Source organism: Theropithecus gelada, chromosome 4 (genome assembly GCF_003255815.1).
Source record: "Theropithecus gelada isolate Dixy chromosome 4, Tgel_1.0, whole genome shotgun sequence".
In the NCBI taxonomy this organism is placed as follows: Eukaryota; Metazoa; Chordata; class Mammalia; order Primates; family Cercopithecidae; genus Theropithecus; species Theropithecus gelada.
In genome coordinates, this window is record NC_037671.1 from 141,366,034 (window position 1) to 141,384,434 (window position 18,401).

General features: G+C 33.1%; 1 protein-coding gene across 2 annotated transcripts in view; it reads left to right on the plus strand.

Moving 5' to 3' along the window:
- KPNA5 (karyopherin subunit alpha 5) overlaps window positions 1-17,557 on the plus strand; it is a 53,392-nt gene extending 35,835 nt beyond the window's left edge. For both annotated transcript variants that reach the window (XM_025382271.1, XM_025382272.1), the window contains 6 exons: window positions 4,067-4,230; window positions 6,254-6,332; window positions 7,713-7,838; window positions 8,493-8,620; window positions 11,558-11,736; window positions 14,094-17,557. In XM_025382271.1, the coding sequence (XP_025238056.1) occupies window positions 4,067-4,230; window positions 6,254-6,332; window positions 7,713-7,838; window positions 8,493-8,620; window positions 11,558-11,736; window positions 14,094-14,281 (864 nt within the window). In that variant the 3' untranslated portion in view covers window positions 14,282-17,557. The remainder of the gene's footprint in view (window positions 1-4,066; window positions 4,231-6,253; window positions 6,333-7,712; window positions 7,839-8,492; window positions 8,621-11,557; window positions 11,737-14,093) is intronic.
- Window positions 17,558-18,401: the final 844 nt, after the last annotated feature.

Consider the following 18,401-nt stretch of genomic DNA (forward strand, 5'->3'; position numbering starts at 1 on the left):
GGATCATCAGGAAATGGCCTCTTCCTGGCACCGGCTGCCAAATTTATCACTTTTAAAGATGCAATGTGATAATTGCCAAACCATCACCTGACATTCCTAGTGGGTGGGGGAGCAGTCCTTTCATGCCCCGCTTAAGTCTGTGTCTACCTAGTGTAACAACTGCTGTCAGCCCATGAGTATACCTGACCTTCTTCGTTTTTACTCTGTTTTCTTCAAATCACCTTTTAACATAATATATGTGTTTTTCTGTTTATGTATTTTAATTTTATTATTTATTTATTTATTTATTTATTTTTTGAGATGGAGTCTTGCTCTGTCGTCCAGGCTGGAGTGCAGCGGCGCTATCTTGGCTCACTGTAACTTCTGCCTCCCAGGTTCAAGCTGTTCTCCTGCCTCAGCCTTGAGAGTAGCTGGGATTACAGGTGCATGCTACCTCGCCCAGCTAATTTTTGTATTTTTAGTAGAGACGGGGTTTCACCATGTTGGTCAGGCTGGTCTCGAACTCCTGACCTCAGGCAGTCTGCCTGCCCTAGCCTCCCAAGGTGCTGGCATTGTAAGTGTGAGCCACCACGCCTGGCCCTTATATATGTATTTTAATTTTTAAAAATCTTCCACTAAAATGTGAACTCCTAAGGGAAACTTTGTCTGTTGTTTACTTATGTATTCCAAACTTATGAAATAATATCACATTTTGGAGCTTAAGGCTTGTTTGTTAAGTACATTTTCTGTAATTTTATATGAGAGATTTGTTTTTTAATCATTCACTTTTTTTGAAATTTTCTTTTTTTTCTTCCTTTTTTTTTGAGATGGAGTTTCGCTTGTCACCCATGCTAGAGTGCAGTGGTGCGATCTCAGCTCACTGCAACCTCTGCCTCCCGGGTTCAAGCGATTCTCCTGCCTCAGCCTCCCAAGTAGCTGGGATTACAGACACCTGCCACCACGCCTGGCTAATTTTTATATTTTTAGTAGAGACAGAGTTTCACCATGTTGGCCAGGCTGGTCTTGAGCTCCTGACCTCAGGTGATCTGCGCATCTCAGCCTCCCAAAGTGCTGGGATTTACAGGTGTGAGCCACCACGCCAGGCTGGAAATTTTCATTTCTACAATCATATTTTATCTTTTCAATAATTAGTTTTCTTACTCTCTGGTTGCTTATCTTTAGGTAGAATTCTATTCTTTTATGGACTCAGCAAATTGTCATATCTAAGGATTTATAGTGTTTTTTGTTTGTTTGTTTTTTGGTGTCTCTGTTTCTTTGTGCTTTTTTTTGTTTTGTTTGTGGTTTGTCTTAATCACTTTAATGTTGGAGGCTATCTTCATTTATCTGGTGATCTTTGAACAAATTTCGGAAGAAACTAAAAAACTGATTGGAAGATGAGTGTATAAATGGACTTCATTGTAGGATAATTGGGCAGCAAAACCATATTTTTTTGAGGAACACTAAATTTCAGTCTCTCTTCAGAGACCATTCAGTTTTTTCAGAGACAGAGTTTCCATTCTCTTGCTGGAAGATGGGTAGATTGGGTTGAGGTATAGAGTAGGTAACATACCTGGCTACTAAATATCCGGCAGCTGGGCACTGTGTCTCATGCTGTAATCTCAGCACTTTGGGAGGCTGAGGTGAGAGGATCGTTTGAGCCCAGGGGTTCGAGGCCAGCCTGGGCAACATTTTAAGAACCTGCCTCTACAGAAAATAAAAAAAATTAGCCGAGTGTGGTAGCACATGCCTGTCCTCCCAGCTACTCAGGAGGCTGAGATGGAAGGATTGCTTGAGCCTGGGAGGTTGAGACAACAGTGAGCTGTGATCATGCCATTGTACCTCCAGCTTGGGCAACAGAGCAAGACCCTGTCTCAAAAATAAAAAATACAAATAATAAACATCTGGGAACTGAGTATTGGAAGAGAGCTAGAGGTTTTCAGTAGTCAGTATGCAGACTTACACTTATCTCCTACTTTCTAGTCTAGTGCTTCATTTCAACCTCCACTGTGCTTTATATCCCGAAGTTCAGTTTCTGTGATTCACATTTTGTTGTCCAGTTTCTCCTTCAAATAAACTTCCAGTCTTTGGTAGCATTGAGAATGCTAGTCACTTACCTTTGTAGTAGGGACCCAAAGTCTAACCTGCTGCTTATCGGATTTTTAATCTCTTCCTCTATTTTAGCACCGTTTCCCCTACTATCTGTGATACCTGATGCCTCTGATTTCTAAGCATTTGGAGGTGATGGTGGGGAGATAAATTAGCTTTCTTCTTACTGGTAGTTCCCTCTCCTGGCATTAAGGTTCCACTTTTCTCTCCTGAGTCGGTTACTGTTTCTTTATTCACTTTTGTCTTTATATATTGTGGACAGGATTATTAATGTCTACTGGCTTTTTCAGAGTTAGAATTTGTATTTCTGTTTCTTTTCTTTTTTCCTGAGAAGATACTGGGGCAGAAATGTTTTTACTTTGCTCACTTAATACTGGAAATATGTATTAGTTCATTGTTTTTTAACTCAGTGAAAAGACATATGCCAGCTATATTAATTTTTTTTAAACATACTTTATATTTGCTTTAAAAACCTGATATTTGGCTGGGCATGGTGGCTCATGCCCTGTTATCCCAGCACTTTGGGAGGTTGAGGTGGGCGGATTGTTTTGAGCACAGGAGTTCTAGACCAGCCTAGGCAACATGGTGAAACCCTGTCTGTACAAAAATTAGCTGCATATGGTGGCTCACGCCTATAATCCCAGCTACTCAGGAGGCTGAGGCTAGAGGATTGCTTGAGCCCAGGAAGTGGAGGTTGTACTCCAGCTTGGGCAACAGAGTAAGACCTTGTCTGAAAAACAAAACAAAACAAAAAAAGAAAAACAAACCCGGATTTCTCTGTTCAAGGAAGAGGAGGTTGGCAAGGGTGGAAGCTTGATCGTTGGAGAAGGATCCAGTTGTGCTGATTTTATTTGCCCACTAACAGATGGACATACCTATTTTGTAAGCTAACTGATTTGTGTACATGAGTCCTAGGGTCATCTTTAGAGGACAGGCCCAGCAGAGACGGCAACTCCTTTCAGAAGACGATAGTTTATATACTGATAATCTTGAAAATCATCTTTAGAGGACAGGCCCAGCAGAGATGGTAACTGCTTTCAGAAGAGAATGGTTTATATACTGATAATCTTTAGAACAGGGTTAAAGGGAAAAGTCATCTAAAATATTAGAACATTTAAGAAAAATGTCATCACTTTTTATTTGTGGGGTATATAACATATAACATAGTTCTTTTTTTTTTTTTTTTTTTTTTAGTAGAGATGGGGTTTGTCCATGTTGGTCAGGCTGGTCTTGAACTCCTGACCTCAGGTTATCTACCCGCCTCGGCCTCCCAAAGTGCTAAGATTACAGGCGTGAGCCACCGTGCCCAGCTTAACATAGTTCTTAACTGAGGAGAAAGACTAAGGGATATGTTAGGTTGCTTATTTTAAAAAGAACAACTTTAAGGAACATAGCATCAATAGTGATCATGGGAGTTAAAAAAAAAGCCAACATTTGAGTGCCTACTCTATGTCAGGCACTGTTCTTAGGTGCTACATGCATTCTTATCAGTGTAATAGTTTATTAATAATGACTTCCACTTGAGTACCCTTCACAAATATATTTATTTTTGTACTTTCTGTACCTTAGTTCCTCAAATGATTAGTAGATTTATTTCCAGATAAGTACATGTAATGAGTCAAGTGAGGCTTATTAAAGTTAGATTATATTCTGTGATCCTCATAGCAAACACTTAAGTAGAACTTTTGAACTTCTCAGTTTTGGTGTGCTTTTTTTGTGGGAGTGTGTATGATTTAGACACAGACAAGAGATCCCAAATATTTTACTATTTTTTAAAACAAATTTTACTACATATCTTATTCAGTATCAGATTAACAGTAGTCATAATCAGCTTCATATTCATATATCTGATTATAATTTTAAAACAATATAAATTTTTATAACATTAAATTTTTGTTTTAAAATTAATTTCTATATTTTTCTGAGGAAACTTGGTTTTAAATAGAGAAAAAATTTAAATATGCTCTTTCTTCCCTTACAGGTTTCACCTTGCTTAAATGTCCTGTCACGACTGTTGTTTAGCAGTGACCCAGATGTGTTAGCAGACGTGTGTTGGGCCCTTTCTTATCTCTCTGATGGACCCAATGATAAAATTCAAGCAGTCATTGATTCTGGAGTCTGTCGAAGATTGGTGGAACTTTTGATGTAACTATATATATAATAATTTATGCTTAATAATTGTATGATTGGGATTTAAAATTAGCAATTCAAGTAATAGCTTTGTAAATATCTCAAGAGTCACTGTCTTCAGGGAAAATTAAAAAGCTACTGATCCTACACTTAACAGAATAGACATAATCCTAGAAAGTTGACCCTAAAATTTGGAACTTATGTCCTGTAGTTCGGACTAATTATTTTGTAAATGAATTTCCTTAGTTTAATGTGATCTCTTTATGAGTTAGAGAAACTTAATTTAATAAGTGTTTATGGAATGCCTGTTATCTGCTAAGGTGTTGTGTGAGACATTGTTAATGAAGTATAGAACATAGTTTTTCCTCTCACAGAACGAATAATCTAGTTTATTTTTCATTATAATAATTAATTTGAGTAAAAGTCCATGTAGTGAAAGCCATTTAGTATTTCACCTCTATTAAAGATAACATGTTTCTCTTTGCTGGGCTGTTATAGCTATTTTCCTTAAAAAGAACAGCTTTTCTATACAAAGAAGTTAAAAACATTTAAGAAAACTTGTTTTAAAAAGATGTTGTAACTTCATAACTTCATCTTCTTACCTTCTTTAAAAAATGTATTATCTTCCTTCCTTTCTTCTTCTGTCAAGAAGCCGTTGTAGGGCCAAACAAGGTAGATGGCACAAAGCGAGGTCTGATAAGGAGTTGGGGTCCCAGCATGAGGACAGCATCAGAGGAGGGTGGGCATGCAGGTTCAGCAGGGGGGATCAGGGCCTAAACTTGATAATGACACCCACTGGGGTGAGCAGATAAGCAGACTGGAGCAGGGCTTGGAGCCAGCACATCGTGGGATACCAGTCTAGCTGAGGTAGAAGATTGGCTGGTATAGGGAGGTTAGAAAAATAGAAGCTATTTCCTGTTATCAGAGAATAGAGATAAAAATATGGAAGAGGAGAAAGCCTGAATAATTTAATGATTTTAGATTAGAACTAAAAATATCAGTGTGAACTCATGGCTCTTAACATAGCTAGGTATAGAAGTAAATATATATGTGTGTAAGTGTGTGTGTGCGTCCTCTTGAAGGGCCTGGGAGCAGTAACACTTCTACATTAATAAGCTAAGGAAACTGAAGTTCAGATTGAAATTTCTAAACACTACTCTCCATTAAAAGGAACCATGATTCTTGGAGAAATGACTGGTTTCAGGGGTGGGACTGAGAAAATGTAAGATGAATGCAGGAAGTAATGAGTGCTCAAATAATGGACAGATGTCAAAAGGACACAGAAGCTTATTTGAAGGGGTTCTCACTATCCAAACCTGGGACAATTTGTGCTTTGAAATAAATTATATTAATGTATATTTTATTGAATAAAATAGGAAACCCATAAGTCCACATTAAAGCATGTAGTTGGAATGATAGTATTAGAAATACATCAATGGTAATAATACTAATAATTACCAATACTTCAGAATAAGCATCAAGAGATGCTAAAGCCTAGTGGTAAAAGTAGGTTAAGGAGTGGAATTTTGCATTATCTCAAAGTATTTTGTTGCAAAATATTAATTATATTAATTATAAATGGGAAAACGATAATGGTAAAGTGGAAAAGTCTGGCAGACATCATCGTAATTAGTGACCAGAATTCAGTACCAATATAATGGGAAAAAAAAGACTGGGATATAATGAAAAGATTATAGCACTTATGATATCCCCCAGCCAAAGTATATAACCTGGGTCTTAATCATGAAAAACATTGGATAAACCCAATTAACAGGCTTATGATCTTCAAAAATGGCAAAATCATGAAAATCAAGGGAAGACTGAGAAACCATTCTGGAGAGACTGGAGAGACATGAAAACTGGCTGTAGTGAATGATCCTGGATTAGATCCTTTGTTATAAAGGTTATCAGAATAATTAGTAAAACTTCAATGGGATCTTTGGCTGAACACCCTGCAGGAGTTTGTAGTATTTTTGTAACTTTTGTGTAAATTTTAAATTCTTACTAGTATTTAAGTTCATGTTTTTATTATTTTTAGGCACAATGATTATAAAGTTGTATCACCTGCATTAAGGGCAGTTGGTAATATTGTGACTGGTGATGATATTCAAACACAGGTGAGTTCAAACTTGAGTATCGTAAGTTGTTAACATAAGGGACTTAAAAAAATTTATGTTTCATACAACTTGATTACATATTAATCAAGATTTTAACATCACCATAATTGTGTGTGTGTCTGTATCTGTATCTTGGAGGATGGTGAGATGTCAAAGAAGATATGCTGTCAAGATCAACTGCAGCCAGATTTGGGTTACAATCTTATTATTTATTTATTTATTTAGTCAGTTAGTTAGTTAGAGACAAGATATTGCTCTTTCCCCTAGGCTGGGGTGCAGTGGTGTGATCATGACTCACTGCAGCCTTTGCCTCCCTGGCTTAAGCAGTCCTCCCAGCTCAAGCAGTCCTCCCGCCTCAGCCTTCCAAGTAGTTGGGACCACAGGTGTGCACCACCACACCTGGCTAATTTTTTTATTTTTTTAGGGACAGGGTCTTGCTATGTTGCCCAGGTTGGTCTCAAATTCCTGAGCTCAAGCGATCCTCCTGCTTTGGCCTCTCGAAGTATGACTTACAGGCATGAGTCGCTATGCCCAGCACAATCTTTCTTGAAGATAGAGAAACTTAAATTATTTAACACGTTGGATTCTCCTTTGTTTACTGCTTTACAGTATATTTTTTATTCTAACTTACATATTTTCTTTCAGTTTTATCCTTTTAAAGGCCTATTTGGATACTAATCAAAGTTATTAAACAGTTGCTCTTTAGTAATTGACAGTTATTCATTTAATATAGCTCTTTAAATGAAAATGCCATTCTAGACATATACTGTAATTTTCCGTTGGATTTCTGGTGCACTGCTCCATACTTCTTCACCAGATGAATTTAATGTAAATCATTGGAGTATTTTGAATATAGGAACATAATTAATCTTGCAATGGAATAAAGAATGTAAAGGGACAATGCAGAATATACTTGTTTACGGAAGAAGAGTAAGATAGTAAAAATTTTTATGAAGCCAATTGATTCTACATGCTAATGTTTTTAATTATTGTAGAATTATATTTTTTTCAGACTGTATGATATATATATATTTTTCAACAATTCATTTGGCAAAACTAGAGGTTGGATCCTGACCTCAAGTCACCAAATCTTTTTTCAGTTTTATCAGTTGAACTCTTAGAACATTTGTAAATATGAAGGATACACCTCTGATTTTCATTTTATTGGTCTGAGAACAGGACACTTCCTTATAGTGGCATGAGACTGGGTTTATCAATCGCAGAAGTGTAGAAGACAGCAAATTTTCCTTTGGAAGGAATTTCTCCTTTCTTAATTTCATTTTCTAGAATGTTTTTTGTACATCTAAATAATTCATTAGTAGCTTTTCACATAGGTTATTTACTATAAAACTTTTTGTTTCCATTTCTAACTTGTTTTAGGTAATTTTGAATTGTTCTGCATTACCCTGTCTCTTACATTTATTGAGTAGCCCAAAGGAGTCAATTAGAAAAGAAGCCTGCTGGACTGTTTCTAACATCACTGCTGGAAATAGAGCTCAGATTCAGGTAACTACCCTCCAGATCTGAGAGTAGAACAGCAAGGTCTAAGAAACCAGTTTGGACAAAAGTTAACACTTTTTAAATGTTTTTTATTGAGTTACTAAAAAAGATTCCTTTTTAAAAAGATACTGAAAAAGTATTTTAAAGAACATGGCCTTTCCTCCTCTAAAATAATAACATTTACTTTTAGTATTCTAGTGAAATATAGCAAGAGTGTGTGTGTGTGTGTGTGTGTGTGTATGTATGTGTTTAGCACAGTGCCTGACACATAATGGTTTGTCTTTAGAAATATATATATTTTTTGCATTAGTTTTAAATAAGTTATGCAATAATCTTCCTCTCAAAGCTTTTAATGATTTATTAGGGTCCTGTCAAGCTTTTTGTGTCAGTGATTACTTATCCATTTTGATCAGTCACATGCCTTGTGCTTTATCATCTCTAAAATTTATATTTTGTTATTCTCCAGTCTTTAAAAAGCCAATTTCCTATGTAAAAAGAAAAATATTTGAAAGTTTGCTGATAGAATAGAAATTAAAAATTCTTGGAAAAGTATTTCCAAAAACCTTGACATTTTGAAGCCATTGAGTTTCAATATTTTTTTTTACTGGTAATATTTTAGAAACAGTGTTTGTACTGATTATATATTTTTCCCCCTCTCAGGCTGTTATAGATGCAAATATTTTTCCTGTTTTGATTGAGATTCTTCAGAAAGCAGAGTTTCGTACCAGAAAAGAAGCAGCTTGGGCTATAACTAATGCGACATCAGGAGGTACTCCAGAGCAAATAAGGTATGATATACACTTTTTAATTGTTTTTTAAATGTAAATGAGACAAAAGTTGAAATAAAACGTATTTTTATTTACTGATGCAACTAAAGTATTATTTCTAAGTCAGTTTGATAATATGAAATGACGGCATGTATTATATCAGTTACTCATTCACAATGGTTTTTTTGTTTTTTTCATTTAAAATATAACATCATTCTCTTTGATAGGCTGCTTATGAAAAATCAGAGATTAAAAATCCAAATGGGAACGGTCTGTGTTAATTTGTAGAGTACACTGTCATGGGCATTAAATATTTTTTAATCACAAAAATATAGCTTTATTATATAGAAATGGCTAACAAATTTGAATATCCTCTTTAAATAAAAAGTGAAATAGACACTGTTTATATGGTGACGTTCTGCTCCTCATTGACTGTTAGCCTTGCCTATGGATAGTATCTTACTTTTATTTTTCCATACTAGTTACCTTTTTTTAATATTAGCTTTTTGAGTCTAAGCTTTTTAAATTTATTTATTCTGCTGACAATATAAATAATAGGTGCATGGGCTTTTAAGTCAGCCTGATTTCAAATCCTGCTCCTTCAGTAAAAGTTGTGTGGTCTTGATAAAGTCATTTAACCCCTCTAATCTAGTTTCTTCATTTTAAAAAATGAGTTCCAGTAACAAATAGTAATGGTAGTATAGTCAGCCTTCCATATACTTGGGTTTTGCATCTGTGGATTCAACCACCTGCAGGTAAAAAATATTAAAAAAGAAAAAAACAGTAAAAAATGCCAATACAACAATACAAAATAATACAAATTTAAAAACACAATACAACAGTTAGTAACATAGCAATTACATTGTTTTAGGTATTATAAGTAATCTAAAGATGATTTCAAATACATGGAAAGATATGCATAGGTTGTATGCAAATACTATGCCATTTTATATAAAGGAATTGAGCATCTGTGGATTTTGGTATTGAGAGGAAGGGTGTCCTGGAACCAATCTCCGATGAAACTGAGGGACTGTATCTTGATAGTTAAGTGAAATTTATGTCTTTGAAGTGTCAGCACAGTTCCTAAACATATTATTAATAACTAATAGATAATAACTAAGAATAGCTACTATTATTATTATTTGTAATCATCATAATTTTTATTGTCAGTATTGATTCCTGAATCTCTTTTTATCATGTACTTTCACTCTTTTTTATCTGACATAGCAAAGTTTCACTTACACCTCTATTAAAAGCTTTACTTCTACAGAATCGTCTTGTTTGGAGGATCCCTCCATGAAACTAGACTTCTTAGAAAATATTTTCTAATGCATATTTGATTTATTTTTCAATTTATAAAACAAGTCAAATTACAATGCTATTTTATAAATCACATGATTTTGAAATCTACCTATTGTTAAATTGTCTTTTATTGCTTTAATTTGTAGTATTATCTTGTTCTGTCAAATTTATATTGGTGTATATTGGTAACATCTGTCTCTGCCTTTTATTTTCTATTCTCTTTGTTTTAATCAGTATTTCCACTTTGTGTCATGGATACAAGCAGTAATAAATCAAGATCCTTCCTTTGTTCTATTTTGTATTTTTTAAATGCTGATGTTATTTTTACTTTATTAGGGCTGCAAGTTTGTTCACTTGCAAATAGTTGTATTTTTTCAATTAATTTTTGTGGTTATATCTACTTTGTATATTATTCCTTTAATTTATTAGTATGGATCAAGTACCCAAATTGAGATAATTATTTTTCTAACCACTTTAATCATTTCATTAAGTCTGCATATATGGGAAAAGACCTCTTGATCTCAGATTAAGTTCTGCATCCATACCACTAGTTGAGTGCCTACTATTGCCAGTTATTGTGCTAAGTCATTTCAGTTATTGAGCACCAGCAATGTATCAGCTACTTTCATGTATTTTATCTCCTTTAATCTCTTAACTGTGAGGCAGTTATTCATTCAACAGATATTTTTGATCAATTACAGTACAGTATAGGGCAAATGAGTGCTCCAGTGAAGGTATATACATTTTTTTTTAAAGAGGGACAGAAACTTTTATTAAATGTCTATTGTGTTCCTACAACAACTCTCTGAAGTTGGTACTATTATTATTCCCATTTTTAAGATGGGGAAACTGAGACACAGAGTAATTGTTCAAGGTCACAAAACTAATAAGGAGTGGAATTGGGACTTGAAGGCACACAGCCTGGCTTCATAGTATGTTTTTAACCTTTGTACTTAATACGGATTTTTTGCCAAGTGAACAAATCAGTTACTTAATTTACATTATAGAGTACAAAAAACCAGCCAATAACTAGAAAAGGACACGCATTCAGAAATTAATGGAATTTTTTGGTTAATATTATTTATGAAAATTATTCACAAGAGAGCCTGTTTTGTTCGTAGAGGCCTTCTGCGCTTCTGAAACATAGCGTATGTTTTAGAACATTAGCTGTGATTGTTTTTATGGGAAATTTTCTCAAGTTTAATTTAGATATCTTTTCTTTCTTTCCATTTCTGTCTACCCCCTTATGACCTCTGTGTGTGTGTGTGTGTGTGTGTGTGTCTGTGTGTGTGTGGGCTTGCCTTTTAAAAAAAAAACAGAAACCTTTCGAATGTACGTTTAGTGCTCAGATGAGCACCATGAAAAACAGGCCCAAGTACCAGTTTGTGTGTATATTTTATAGTCTTTGCAAGACCATTTATTGCTAAGTATGTTAAATTAGAGAATAGTTGAGTAAAGAAAATTTTAAGTTTCCTATGTGAGAATTTAAATATGTGTAATGTTTACATTTGTATAGGAATACTTTTTCTTAATTGCTTATATAACATTTCACTATGAAAAATATTTTTGCGTTATTGTTACAAACAGTAACACTTTTGTACTTAAGTCTTTTTAAATCTTTTTTTCCCATTTCTTCTCTTTTAAATTAATCTGAAGGTATTTGGTAGCCTTAGGCTGCATTAAACCACTTTGTGATCTTTTGACTGTTATGGACTCCAAAATAGTCCAAGTGGCTTTAAATGGACTTGAAAATATTTTACGTCTTGGAGAACAAGAATCTAAGCAGAATGGAATTGGCGTTAATCCATACTGTGCTCTCATTGAAGAAGCATATGGTAAGCAATCAGTTAAAAATTTGCAATTATAGTCAGTTCTTAACTATCTGTCATAGATACTTTCCCCTTCTAGTTCCCTACATTTTTTTTGTTGTAAAAGCAGTATATATTTTTTTAAGTTTTAAAATGTCACCCATAATTTTATTACCCTAACAATTTATTTTTATTATTTACCTTTTTTACGTTGTCTTTATGCACAAATACTTTACATTGACTTAATTGTATTGTATGTATAGTTTTATGTTCTACTTTTTAACATTTGGAGAAATTTTAAATTTCTACATACTTTTTATTATAATGGCCACATAATGTTATATATATACTATATATAAATATGTAATTTTTTTTTTTTTTGAGACACAGTTTTACTGCGTCTCCCAGGCCGGAGTGCAGTGGTGTGATATTGGCTCACTGAAACCTCCGCCTCCCAGGTTCAAGCAATTCATGTGCCTCAGCCTCCTGAGTAGCTGGGATTACAGGTGCATGGCACCATGCCCGGCTGATTTTTGTATTTTTAGTAGAGATGGGGTTTCTCCATGTTGGCTAGACTGGTCTCGAGCTCCTGGCCTCAAGTGATCTGCCCACCTCAACCTCCCAAAGTGCTGGGATTACAGGTATGAGCCACCGTGTCTGGCCATAATGTTATATATTGAGTGAAGTTTTAGCCATTTGAATGGAAATTTAACCATAACCTGTTGTTGACCATTAGTTTGTTCCCAGTTTATCACTTTATGTATACCAAAATAAGCATCCTTCTGTGTATAAATTTCTTTCTTTTATGGAATTAATATCCAGGGATAAATTTTCAGGAATTCAGTTGCTGAGTCTTAGGCACTGACTTCTTTTTAAGCTTTTGATATGTCTTCTCATTTTGCTTTCCAAAGGCCTGTTGCTGACAGAGTTACTGGCATTGTATGAATCTATTCTACAACCTCATACTTTTTTTTTTTTTTTGCGGACTTAGCAGATGTAAAATAGTACACCAAGTTGCTTTTATGTACATTTTTTTGGTTTACTTACTATAGATAGTAGTATGTATTTTTCATGAGTTAGTCTATTTCCTCATCCAAATTGCATATTTATTATACTTTGGTTATCTATTTGACTTTTTTTTTGGTAAAAATTTGAATTTTATTTTATAGTAGTTTATTTTGATATGGCTTTTTCCTAGGTCTGTTTTTTTTTCAGATCGTCCATTGAGTACATTCTTTTATTTTAATAAAACATCCCATGTTCATTTATGTTTAACGTAAATAACTCAGTCTAATTTTCTATTCTTTCAAAGTTTACAAAGTCATTGCCTCCACAGAGATTTGATGAAAATTAATTTTTTTATTTGCCAAGTCTTAAAAATTAGGTTCTTAAAACTTTTAATCATATGGAATTTATTTTAGATAAGGCATGGATCTAAATTGATTTTCTTTTATTTGCATTAAATATTCACTTTTCTGTATTAAGTCCGCTTACATTGTATGGCTGATTCAGACTTTTACTTTTGATTCTTAAAGCCCATGATATCACTTTGTCTTTCTTTCAAATTATATAACATCACTGGATAAGACATTACATGAATACAAGATTTAGTCATTGATTTAAGAGTATTGTCTTACTACAGTCATTATTTTGACCCCAAGTTAGACTAGGGTTTGAGCTATTCTGTGATCGTATATAGATATGACTTCTTTGCTGCTTTTTTATTCTGTGATAATCTGATTGAAGTGGTTTGTCTGTAATTAAATGAAATATGTTTTCAGCACTACCCAGACTTATGTGTGGAGCTTTTTCTGATAAGCAGTAAAATCTATTGCTATAGATTCTCGTCATCCTTTCAAAATGAGGCCTTTCAGTTTCAATTGTAGATTGTAATTCTGTTAAATCATACAGCAGCTGTATTTTTTTATTGTATGGGTTTGCAGATTTTACACATTTATTTCATACTGATATTCTCTGGCTCAGCATGTTTTAGTTTCTTCATTTAATTTGTTTTGTTGCTTTCCCTTTTTGCGCTATGTTAGTTGCTCTAGAAAGGACCTGTGGAGTTACTTTATCTAAAACTGCCATTTTACAGTTGAGAAACAGAAGAACTGAACTTACCTGGCCAAGATCACACACCTAGCAGGGTGGTGTCTGTGATCTTACTCCCAGGCCTATGGTCCTTCTTCATATCACACTGCCACTTACTCTCATTCTTGAAGTATAAACCATAAGTGATGGCTATCAATATGTGCAACAATTAGATTAAAATAGCAGTCCCATTGCCAATGAGGTGATAGATGATGTTCATTTATTATTTTGATTTAAACATATATTGAAATTGTAGTAACAATTTGTTTTTATATATATGCTTTGTATAATAGGTCTGGATAAAATTGAGTTTTTGCAAAGCCATGAAAATCAGGAAATTTACCAGAAGGCATTTGATCTGATTGAACATTACTTTGGTGTAGAAGAAGATGACCCCAGCATTGTACCTCAGGTGGATGAAAACCAACAACAGTTTATATTTCAGCAACAGGAAGCACCAATGGATGGATTTCAACTTTAACATACTGGAGGAAGAAAAATTTATGGCTAAAAAGGGTAGCTTCAGGTAACTCCTCTTTGTTGCCAGCGTCAGTAAGAATGTTTCTTTTTTTACATAGAACAGAAAAGAGAATTTGGTGCACTTTTAGAAAGCAAAATGAAACAAAAATTTCCATTCAGATGCAATCTTTCATTGTAGTTTGTTGTTGTTTTAGTTTTGTTGTTGTTGTGCCTGTATTTATATCTTCTATTGTTTGGATTTTTGTATCTATTTGTGAATAATTGAATATGCAATTATTTAGTAATTTAAGCTTGAAAAGGAGAACTTTGGTGAAGTATTACTTAGTGATTCTGAATTTTTTCAAGCATTCTTGGAAACTGCACATTAGCAGTAAACCTATTGATAATTGCATTTTGGCAGTAAGTCTTACATACCCAATCTCTACTAAATCTACCTCTATCTTGAAGCAGAAATAAAAACAAAAAAGCTTCAGAAGCATGAAATAATGCAAATGCTAAATTAGAATGTGAAAGTATTTATTACCTTAAATTATATATATCACTGTGCTGTAGGTTATACTTTGCAAAAAATTGCAACAGAATACCTATAAAATTTATTTATAAAACAGAAGAAATATTGTACTGATAATCCATTCAAATGTGGCAATTGTGAAGAGAGAAGCTGTTCTTCATGTTGAACACATAAAAAGATTACAAAACATTTAAATATTTCTGTTTTTAACATATAAGTGCTACATATATTAGTATATTTTGTATTTCAACCAAATATGCTACCATTTTTGAAACAGTGTTTGTTTTTCACTCATTGTTTTAAAGATCATCATGAAAGAGATGTCATCATGAATCTAAAGTAGTGCTGCGTATCTAAAATAATAACTAATTATTTCTCTGATTTTTCAGAGCAGTAATTGAAGTTTCATTTTCTATATAATAGCAAGTTTAGGTACTTGAATGACAAAATTATCCTGAAGAAATAACCTTATTATGTGTTAAATTTTATTAAATATGTTTAACATTTGGATGCTAAATGATGATGATAATGAAAATTGCTAAAGATTCTTTAATATGGTTCAAATCTATGATAGACTTTTTTCTTTTAGTAATACTCAGAGGGTCATACTGCTACTTGTTATGAATCATAGATTACATTCATGTCAGATTGGTCAATATGTATGTTTTATGATTTAACAGCAAAAACCTCTTCAAACTGAAAATTTAAAAGAAAGGTTTCAATAGAAAAATTATATATATATTTATTTATACATATATATGTGTGTTCGTTACTCTCACAGTTCAACTACTGTTGAACTCAATCTTTTAATTTATAGTTATACATAGGCTATTTACATGTCCAATTATATACCTAGAACACTTACTTAAAACTTAGTTTACAACTCTTTTTAAGATGAGAACTAAGGCAATTTTGATATGATTCATGGTCTATTCTTTAAAGAAAGATTTCATTTATGATAGTATTTGTAATGTTTCTGCTGGAAATCAGAGGCACGTTCCAAGAGGAAAATGTATATAGGAGTACTTTTAAAGAATATATCACTTTGTAAATTACATATCATGAAACTAAGCTTTTGACAAGACACTTAAAACCTACAGGTGTAAAATACAGGTTTAAATGATGTTCGTAATGCTGAGTGCATCTGCCAGCCCTTTTTTATTATTAAGTAGAAGATTGTATCTGTGCCCCTTTTTTCATAGTGGAAGGTATATAGTTGAGTATAAAATGATTTCCTTTTGCATTATCTGTATTAAAAAAACAGGGTAGTTACATTAAAGCTTACCAAATTGGTGGTGAATTTATCAGATAAACATTTTTGTGGTGCAGATGGTTCTAAGTATCTGGTGACAGGGTATTCTACTCTTTCTAGTCAATTAAAATTGATAATGCAGCTTGATTCATAAACTGACCAGCTGTGCCTCCTTTTATTTTGAGGACCCTGTAGTCACTATAATAAATTTCTAAGCCAAATTTTTCAAACAAAATAGTTCTTATAGAAGGAAAAATAATATATATGTGTGTGTTCATGCATACACACAGAATGACCTATGAAAGGGAACTTAAATTTTGCCGGTAAAACAAACATATCTCTACAGACTATAATTATACTTTATAAGCATTTAAATACAGTTATATTTATTTCCTTGAATATATTACTTGGGTAATTAATTTTATATTTGATTGCAAAGAGCACTATATAGCAGTTGGGACCAGCTCTTGACTTGGCTTGACTTGGCTTATTGATGAGTTTATTGGATCAAGACTAACAAATACTTTGTTATTAAAATTCTACAAAAATATAGCTACTCTTTTCAAGTATACCATTTAAAATATTTCATCAGGCAGAGCCCTGACCAGGAAAAAAGAAAGAAAGAAAGAAAAAAAATAAAATGCTCCAAAATGTATTTTCGTTAGTCTTCACTGGCCCTTGTGGGGGGAAAAAATACTTTTTTAACTTGTTTTTCTAAGATTTGTTATGTTTATATCCAAGATAAACTATGCCAAAAAGTGTTATAAAGAGGAATGCATGTAGCATTAATGCAAATATCAAGAAAATACTTGAAAGAGTCCTTTTCATTTATTTAATTAAATTTGGTGTTTTATTTTTGTCTGAATCTGAATTTCTCCTATTTAATCTATGCAATTATGCTTGTTTTATATTTATAAGCACTTGACTGACTGGTGTGGTCTTTTTACTATGTTTTATTTCAAAACGTTGTTTTAAGTGATAGTGTTCTTAAATTTTAGTGTCATTTGTTCAACTTACTGGTAACACCAGAACAAGAAAGCAAAAAAGTAATAAATTCTGCTGGCACGGAACTGACATATCATTTGGTAACTGTAAAACCTATTTACAGTTAAAGGTTGATTTATTGGATAAAGGACTAAAAGAAGCATATATTACCTTTGCCTTTATATTTTTTTCTTCTTTTAAGACGGAGCATTATGGAAAAATAAATATAAAAAAGTCTTAGCGAATTTTTGTTGCGGTTCTCAATTCAGCAATCTACTGGCTGCTTGTGAAACTGTGAAATCAAACTGTTCTTAACCTTTATTCATTACATGGTTTTATGAAATGTGACATTTTAGGAGCCAATATAATAGAGCTCTAAAAGGATAGTATATCTTTAAATTCTGACTGGGGAGTAAGAAGAGAAGATATTCTTACCCTACTAAATAAACCAACTTTTGAGCAGTATGCAATATTATGAAATGTTACAACACTATATTAACAAATAATAAAATATTTTAAAATTGCATTTATATAAATGTGTCCATTTCATTTTTTCTTAAGATTGTTGTTTCCTAACAGAACAAAGACAGATGCTATTATTGGTTAAAAATCCATTTACTTTCTAAAACCAACAAAGGAGAAAAAATAGAATTATAAAAAATAGCTCATCCAAAACTAGACAGAAAAAGAGAAAAAGCAAATGAAGATGGAACAAATAGCAAGATAGATCAAACCCAGTTATATCAGTAATCACAGTAATTACTAATGATTTAAACATGCCAATTAAAGTGCAGAGGTTATCAGTTTTAATAAAAAAGTAAGGCCGTATTTTACCTCTAAGAAAACATTTTCAAGAAGCAAATTGGTGAAAAGTGAAAGGATGGAAAAAAGATATACCATGCTATCACAAATCAAAAGCAAGTTGGAGTGGCCATATTAATATCAAAGTACATTTCAGAGCAAGGAATATTTATTGCTGGAGATAAAGAGTGTCATTTGATAAAGGGATCAATTCATGGTAGTCAAAATGTAGAAACAAATGTTCATCAGCCAATGGATAAGTAAAATGTTATATTCATAAAATGGGATATTACTCAGTAGTAAAATGAAATACGGATATATAGTACAACATGGGTGAACATTGAAAACATTAGGCTAAGTGAAAGAAACCAGATTCCATTTATATGAAATGTTCAGAATAGACAAATCTATAGAAACAGACATAAATTAGTATCTGGGACTGGGGAAAGTTGGAAATGGGAGGTGACTGGGTACAAAGTTTCTTCTTTGGGCAATAACAATATGATTTTCTAATAAATTCATAGAGATATGCTGCCATCACCATAAGCAAAAGTTCACCTTTTCACTGGCACT